This window comes from Brassica napus, chromosome C4 (genome assembly GCF_020379485.1).
Source record: "Brassica napus cultivar Da-Ae chromosome C4, Da-Ae, whole genome shotgun sequence".
NCBI classification, from domain to species: domain Eukaryota; kingdom Viridiplantae; phylum Streptophyta; class Magnoliopsida; order Brassicales; family Brassicaceae; genus Brassica; species Brassica napus.
Window position 1 is genome coordinate 30,901,066 of NC_063447.1, and position 8,482 is coordinate 30,909,547.

The following is an 8,482-nucleotide window of genomic DNA, read 5'->3' on the forward strand; positions in this document are numbered from 1 at the left end:
CTCAGATCTTCTAACCAAGTTAATACATCATGAAAATTAAACAAAGTTCTCCCAAACTGAAACAAAGTTACTAAAATTCAAGCAAATATAGTCTGAAAGATTGAAACAAAGTTGTCACAAACTGAAACAAAGTTACTAGAAATCAAGCAAATGAAGTCTGAAAAACTTTAACTAAATTGTGAAGAACACATCAAACAAATCGACTATATTGGCATCTTGCAAGTTGCTCTGTTATGACTACCAAGACCACATCTACTGCACTTGCGAAGTTGACCCCCCTGTGATCCTTGTGATGATCGGATTTTGTCTTCAACAGTTTCATATATGCGTTTTCTATTTCTTCCAAGAAATCTTCTTGTCTCAGGCGGTAGCACTTCAGAATTTTCCACAACTTGTGGGACGGACCAACCATCTTCAGGAACTGAAATGGGATTTATGCTTTCTTGATAAGCTTCTCTCCAAGCTCCCGTGGTATACAAAAAATCAGTCAATTTATATGGTTCTCTACCATCAAAGAAACCGGCTTTTATTGCACGTCTACAAGGGATCTTCAAGAGGTCGTACTTCCCACAAGAACAAGTCCGTTTGTCCAAATCAACAAAGCAGTCAATTGTATCGCCTTTAACAAGCAGCTGGCTATCGGTTACAGGGTAAACTCCGAAATTTTTCCCCTTTTCGATTCTTCTATCGATCTTTTCCTCCACATCTATGGTCAAACGATGGATGTGCTTTGAAATCAACTTCTTACGCTTAAAAAACCAGCGTGTCAGCATTTCTCTAATACTGTCCAACAAAGGAATTACGGGAAACTCTCTTGGCGAACGCAACGCAGAATTTATCGACTCTACAGGATTGTTTGTCCTAATGTCATACCTGTATCCATGAAATTGACATCTAGCCCACTTTTTGACATCCGCTTCCATAAGATAATTTCCAATTGCTGGACTGATATTGCAAACATGAGCAAACGTCTTCTTGAAATCAACCACTCTATAAGCCTTCGAAGCCTTAGAAATCAACCCAGCTAATCCCTTCCCCTTGAAATATGATATCACATTATTCAACAAATGATGAATACAAATACCATGTCTCGCTAGCGGATACACTTTCTCCAGTGCCTTCGCTATTGACACTTGTCTATCCGAAATAAAAGTCAAACCATTATCATCAGCAACAACAACTTTTAATTGTCTCATAAACCATTCCCAAGACTGTTCATTCTCAGAGTCTACTATCCTAAATGCAATAGGATATAAATTTGAATTTCCATCTATAGCAGTTGCAACCCGTAGCACCCCTTTGAATTTACTTTTCAAGAATGTTCCATCGACAACAATGACACGCCTCATGACTTTGCTTAAGCCTCTGATCGATTGACCAAATGCTATAAACAGATATCAAAATCTAAGATTGACGTCAGTCTCATAAGAGGAATGTGTACCCGGATTGGCCTCTCGCAGCATGTGCAAGTATTTTGGTATTTTCCCATAACTTTCGTCTGGAATACCTCTAATAGCGTTGACTGCATATTCACGGGAATCCCATGCTAAAGAATCAGAGATCTCACATCCATAATCATTACGCATAATCTGAACAATATCTTTCGCTTTAGGCCCTTCCTTGATACCTTCATATTTATGCATGATCAGACCGCCTATCGTTTTTGCTGAAGCTGTCTTTCCGGCACTGGTTTTGCATGAAGGTGCGCAGGAATTTACACCGACATACTTCTTAATAATAAAACATGTGGAGCCCTTCAAACACTCTGCTCGAGCACCCCAAAAGCACACCTTATCAGCGCATCTAATACACCAAACTGATTTATTGGAGTTGGTAACTGTGTAGTGAAAGTTATGCTTCATAGCACATAACTCAAACCTCGCTTTCAAAACTGTTTTGTTGAGGAAAAGATCTCCCATCTTAACCAATTCGACCACCGGACTCTTTGCCAATTTTTCTCTGTTTTCTTTTTCAGAGTTGATGTTGTCAGCATCATAATCATCTCCATCAACCTCGTCTTGCTTCATCTTTCCTTTCTTCTTCTCGTTATGCTTGTCAGCATCATAATCATCTCCATCAACTTCACTTTGCTTCATCTTCCCTTTCTTCTTCTCGTTATGCTTATCCCCCTTAACAATACTTGAAGCGGCCCAAATGTCACAAGGATTTCGCTCGTTCTCTTCACTAGTACTTGCATCAGTTGGCATCTTATTAAGATCAATGTCGACCTTATTTGGATTTCCATGCTTTGCTTTATAGCTAACACACAATTGAGTTGACTGATGCTTCTTACAAAACCCTAGAAAATTTTGAACTTGCCGTGAGTTTCCAATGATCACCGGTGGACATTCTGATGAATTGATCAACCCAATAGGAAGGTAACTCAACTCCAAATCGGCATCCGTTTCTTCAAAACCAAAATCCTCTATAACATTTTTCTGTAATTGCTTTAGAGAGGACTTCAATTCCAAAGCAAGTAACCTTCCCCCTTTCTTTTTATCAACATTAAAACTCCAACCTGAAGATACAACCAATTCCCAAACACCACATGAAGCATAGACATGAATCATGGTAGAAATAATGTGAAATTTTTGTGAAAATTTTGTGAACAATCAATGGAATATAGAAGACGGCGAAGAAGGTTCTCAAGTTTTTTTTTTCGTTTTTTTTATATCCTTTTTCGTTTTTTTTTTAAATCGATTTTTTTTTCAAAATATAAAAGTGAATATTCCCAAATATTTTGTTTCCACATTTTTAGGAACTGATTTCTTATCCGTAGAATACAGCTAATCTGTAGAAATCGGTTTCTACAGTTTTTTAGAATTATAGTAATGTGTAGATTTTGATTTCTACATGTTTTAGATTTATAGTAAATCTGTAGAAGTCGGTTTCTACGTGTTTTAGATTTATATTAATGTGTAGATTTTGATTTCTAAAGATTTTAGAACAATAGGTTAAGCGCGGAATGTGTATTCTAAATATTTTTAGAATACTTCTATTTACGTAGATCACGTATTCTAAACATTGTAGATTCAATGAAAAAAGTGGATTTCATTTTCTACTTCGTAGAATGTCATTTCTACTTTATTTAGAACATAATCTGAAATTTATGATTTCAACTTTTTTATAATTGAAAAAATAACACTAAGTTCATATAGGTATTTAATCAAAAGTTACTATCTTTCCAAAAAAAATTTTGTTTGTAAAACTATTTATTAAATTTATTTTCAAAGGGTGTTATAGGTAAAAATGACACAAAATAGAGACTAGTCTAAAAGGACATAGTTATCAATTTTTTTTGCTATAAAAAACAATTTTTCCTTTTTTTTAAGTTGTCAAGAACAAGTTTCCTTTCTTTAACAGAATGCATAATACTTCCATAACGGACTCCTATTTTCTCGTGATTTTAGGAATCAATGACTAAAATCTTACAGTCACATCCGGCCGCATGTGTAATTGAACTTTTATTGACTCTCGGTTTATTTTCAGGCTCCAGCATTGGTTTAGTCTGCGGTTTACGGCTCGGGCTAGGAGTTGTGTGAACAATGATTAATGTTGTGCGTTTCGGTGGAAGATGGTCTTCAATGTGAGCTTCGAATTTTTGGTTTAGCCCGCCCATTTTGATATAGAATGGTTCATAATCTACAAGGAATCATAATTAGAACAACTCCAATGATGACTATTACTTATTAGAAAGGATTCTAAGTATTATGGCCTTGTTTTTAAAATTTTCATAGACCTGCACATCGAGCTCCGGTTAAGCTTATGAACGAAAAGTAATTGTGTTAAAAAAAAGGGTTCTAAGTATTTAAAAAAAAAGAACAAAATAATGGAATTAGGAAAAAGAAGACTAAAAGTTCTTATTTTAGATTTTTTAAAGAATCCTTAGTATACTCAAAACATACATGTCATCATGTTAGAGGAAATTAATGTATTTTATTAGTTTAGAAATAATAAAAATAATTGAATTATAATACTATTTCTTAGAAATTTTTATGGTTTATAACCGTTGGAGTTGCTAAGCTTTCATACTTTTAAATACTAATAATATGATATCAAAGTGGATGATTGGTTGGATTGAAAGATGCAGAACTCTGTTATAGAATTTTAGTTTATAGTTTTTATTGTTGCATATGTATATTTTGTTGCAGTAGAAAAACACAACTTGTAAAACACTTTTACAACAAAAAAAAACTTGTTAAACACTTTAACAGTTGTTTTAGTCAGTGTAGCTTTTGTTTAGAACGTCTCATTAGATTATTAAACTGATTGGAAAACAAATGGTGTATAAATGTTGTAAGGTTTAATTTTAAAATAAAAGTTACATCAAGGGTTGTTAGGGTTTGGCGACTACTAGGGCGATTTTTTCAGATCTGGTAAGCTCCTCCTCAAGGAAGTTAGTTTTGAGGCTCTCCTTGCCAAGAAGAGAAGATCTGCGACTACTAGTTACCTGTTACGACAAGTATTCCTGCCCCTTGCAGTGTTTTCTAGCTTGGACTTCCCTAAACCCTAGATCTCTGATCTGACGTGACGGACAAGAAAGGCTGTCAACAGAACTTTTGTTTATGATTTCCCCTTATATAGGGAGTTTTGTCTGGTGAAAGAAAGCTACCTCACTACTTGATATATGGATAGGATGAATCGATCTTCTGGTTACCGCGAGAAAGGGAATGGGTCGAAGACAGGGAGACGAAGGCTTGACAAGAAAGAAGATGAAATCATCCCATTCCCGGAATTTGATTACTCAGATCTGATAGATAAGTATAAACTCTCGTTGGTAGGGCGAATGTTCCATATTGATGGACGGAGTGTCGATGCTTTGATCAAACATATGCCCAAGACGCATATTTGGGACGTTGAAGGAAAAGTACGTGGAACAAACCTGGGAAATAATAAATTTCAGTTTGATTTTGACTGTGAACAAGATCTGCAGAAGGCTTTACAGAGAAGACAATGTCACTTTGATAAGTGGAGCTTTTCGTTAGAACGCTGGACCCCGACGATCAGGGAGGACTTCCTAAACTCTATGCTTTTCTGGGTCGTGGTTTTGGGGGTCCCTAACCACTACAAAAAAGATGAAACTTTCCGAAACATCGGAAAAGCTTTGGGACTGGTGGACAAGGTTGATGTTGATGGAGGAAGAGTTCGGGAATACGTTAATGCTGATGAACCTCTGCAATTTGAGGGGAGAGCAGGCTTTGCAAACGGTGATGTCATTAGGGTGACACTCAAATATGAGGATTTGCGCAGACACTGCTTTACCTGTAAAAGGATCTCCCATGAAGAAGGTACATGTCCAGAGTTATCAGAAACTCATAAGGAGAAGAATAGATTGGCAAGAATTGAGCAAAAGGAGAAGGAAGATAAAGCAACCAGAGAAGTGTTCTCAATCCCATCGCGTTATGGGCATGAAAGTGTACGATCACCTGATCGAAACCGCCTGCCTGTTAAACAGTATGGAAGAAACGAACCCAGAGACCTTCAAGGAGCCTATGCAAGGAGGGGAGAGAGGTCTCCTCAGGATCTTAGAGACAGAATTGCGGGACGTCGCGAGGCTGAAAGCAAAAACGTCGGGAACAGACTAGATAAAAACTCTGTATCAAATGATCCCCGAGATCGGGCGAGGTATCATCCCTACCATAGAGGTAAAGAGTATGATTACAGTAAAAGAGAGGATGAACGATACAGATCCATAGTTCTCTCAGGGCACTCAAACTGGAACAATAACGACAAGATGATACAACACAGTGTCCATCCTCGAGATTCACAAAGTGTCAGTCGATATAGTCCCGGCCGTCGCGTCTCTCCTAACTCGCAACGCACACTTACAGTACACTACGTGGGCCAAAGAGACAGAGGATATAACCGGGACTTGCCTCGGGTTTCGACTCAGAGAATTAATAGAGAATGGCGACCTGTGAGGCCAAGCCAAGGTGGAGATAGAAAAAGTCTTGGTGAGGTTATGGAGAGTGGAGAGAAGGAGATGGAAGCAGAAAGAAGAAGGATTGAAAAAGGAAAAGGAATCGCGATTGAACCTCCCTCTAACCAGGAAAGAGCCTCTCATGGAAGAGGCAAACTGATCATTCGTGAACCTGTGATAAATAACAAACCGGAGATGGTGCAAAGATCGACGGTGGTGGTGATTGCAGTGCAGCCTGAGACTAGAGTACATGATGTTTCACAGAAGGGTACAAGGGGGGGGGGGAATGTGGATGATGGAGTAGGAAAAGAAAAAGAACTAGTGAAGTCTACTGAAGGAGCTGAGGCCAGCGTACAGAGGATGAGGAATATATGGATGAAGAGGCTTTTGAGACGATGGTTGAGCTCTATACAGACCCAGAACCAGTCTTAGATGAAGAAATGCTAAATATTGATGATCTCATGGAGGAGGAACATGAGCTTGAACGAAAGGAAAAAGAAAGGGAGAGCTCAAATAAGAAATGAGAGCTTCAACAGAACACGGAGGGGATGGAGACTCAGGGAGAAAGAGAGGAAGAGGATATAAGGGGCCAACAGACGAAGAAAGCAGTGGGGAAGAGAAGTCCCAATGTCGCCATACCTAATCAGCCTCGAGCTGGATCTACTGTGGTGGGCGCATCAAACGATCGGGACCAGGAAGGGACTCTCCAACGTGAAGGGAAGAGAAAGAAAGTGCCAAGAAGTCCAGAGATCAAAGGCACAACTGCATCGAAGAAACTAGCCCTTCGTGGTCGTGCATCTCCAAAGAGTAAGGCAATGCGACAGAGCCGTCTCAACATGGCGCGGCCCACATCCCAATTCCCTCGCAATGAGGTGTATCCTTCTGCCTTAAACGGCAAGAAACCCAGTGCACCAGGTTCGGTGGTGTCCCAGAAACCACCCAGTAAGCATATATGAATGCTATCGCATATATGTGGGAGTTGCTTCGCTGCTTCAATCCTAGTTTTCTTTTTCTTTCCGAAACAAAAAATGTTTTTTATTTTATGCAAGGCTTTCAGTTTGAGTTTGGTTACGATAATTTATTTACCGTGGAACCTTCTGGTACAAGCGGTGGTTTGGCTTTGTTTTATATGAACGACTCTGCGGTGAAGATTGTTTATTCCAATAATCGTATGATTGATGTTGAAGCGCAGATAGAAGGCCATAAAGTATATCTTACTTTTGTGTATGGCGATCCAGTGGTGGAGTACCGGAACTTAGATTGGGAGAGGCTTACCCGAATGAGCGTCACAAGATCAGGAGCTTGGATGATGGTAGGAGATTTCAACGAGATTACGAGTAATGCCGAGAAGAAAGGAGGACGAAATAGAGATGAGACGTCCTTTATCCCGTTCAAGACTATGCTGGCCAACTGTGGCATGTTAGAGTTTCCCTACAAGGGTAATGCCATGTCATGGGTAGGAAGGAGGAAAAATGGACGCATTCAATGTCGTCTCGATAGAGCAGTTGGAAACGAAGATTGGCATAATTTATTTTCCCACACTGATGTGGAGTATTTATTGAGATGGGGCTCCGATCATCGGCCAGTTCTGGCTAGGATAGGATCGCGAGTGACAAAAACCAAAGAAAAATTTCAGATTTGATAAACGCTGGTTTGGAAAGGAGACCTGGTGGGGAAAATTTCTAGGTGCAGAAAGGCGATTTCTTCTTGGAAGAGAAGTAATCCATCAAATAATGAGAAGTTGATTGAGCAACTAAAGATGCAAATCGACCAAGCTCAAGCAAATGATGAGGTGTCGAGTGAAGAAGAATTGGAGCTGAAGTGGCGTCTTTGTGCAGCGTACAGAGAAGAGGAGATTTATTGGAGACAAAAAAGCAGAGCTCTCTGGCTCAAAGAAGGTGATCGAAATACTAAATATTTCCATGCTAAAACTAAACAGAGGCGGGCCAGAAACAGGATTACAAAACTCAAAAACTCGATGGGAGCATGGGTGGAAACTGAAGAGGAAATAGAGCAAGTGGCAGTGGAATATTTTGAAAATATATTTGCTACCTCGAACCCTTCTGATTTTGAGACTAGCATCCGGTTTATTACCGAGAGAGTGACAGATGAGATGAACGTAATCTGACTGCCCCTCCATCAGATGCTGAGATAAAAGACGCTGTCTTCGCGATCAACCCAGATAAGGCCCCGGGACCTGATGGGATGACAAGCTTATTTTATCAACGTTTTTGGAATCATATTGGGAAGGATGTTATGTGTATGGTCCGGGAATTTTTCGAGACAGGAGAGTTTGATGAAAGAATGAATCAGATAAACATCTGTTTGATTCCCAAGAATGAGAGACCAGCTAATATGGCAGAGTTCAGGCCCATAAGCCTTTGCAATGTTAGCTATAAAATCATCTCGAAGATTTTGTCGGCTCGCCTAAAGAAGATTCTGCCTGAGCTAATATCTGAAACACAATCAGCCTTTGTGGCTCGACGACTCATCACTGATAATATTTTGGTGGCCCAAGAGATGTTCCACGCTCTACGAACGAACCAGAGTTGTAACTCAAAA

The 8,482-nt window shown here is 39.3% G+C and overlaps 1 protein-coding gene across 1 annotated transcript; it reads right to left on the minus strand.

Moving 5' to 3' along the window:
• Positions 1-203: 203 nt before the first annotated feature.
• On the minus strand, positions 204-2,027 carry LOC106372787. The gene is made up of 2 exons (XM_048755753.1): positions 1,442-2,027; positions 204-1,384 (listed from the first exon to the last, which is right to left on the minus strand). The coding sequence occupies exons 1-2, from the start codon at positions 2,025-2,027 to the stop codon at positions 204-206; spliced, it is 1,767 nt and encodes a 588-aa protein (XP_048611710.1).
• Positions 2,028-8,482: the final 6,455 nt, after the last annotated feature.

Excerpts from the sequence above, each read along its gene's own strand:
- LOC106372787 (XM_048755753.1), bottom strand. The coding sequence starts at position 2,027 with ATGAAGCAAGACGAGGTTGATGGAGATGATTATGATGCTGACAACATC. Across the intron at positions 1,385-1,441 it reads GCTGCGAGAGGCCAATCCGG|CATTTGGTCAATCGATCAGA; the intron begins GTACACATTCCT and ends ATCTGTTTATAG.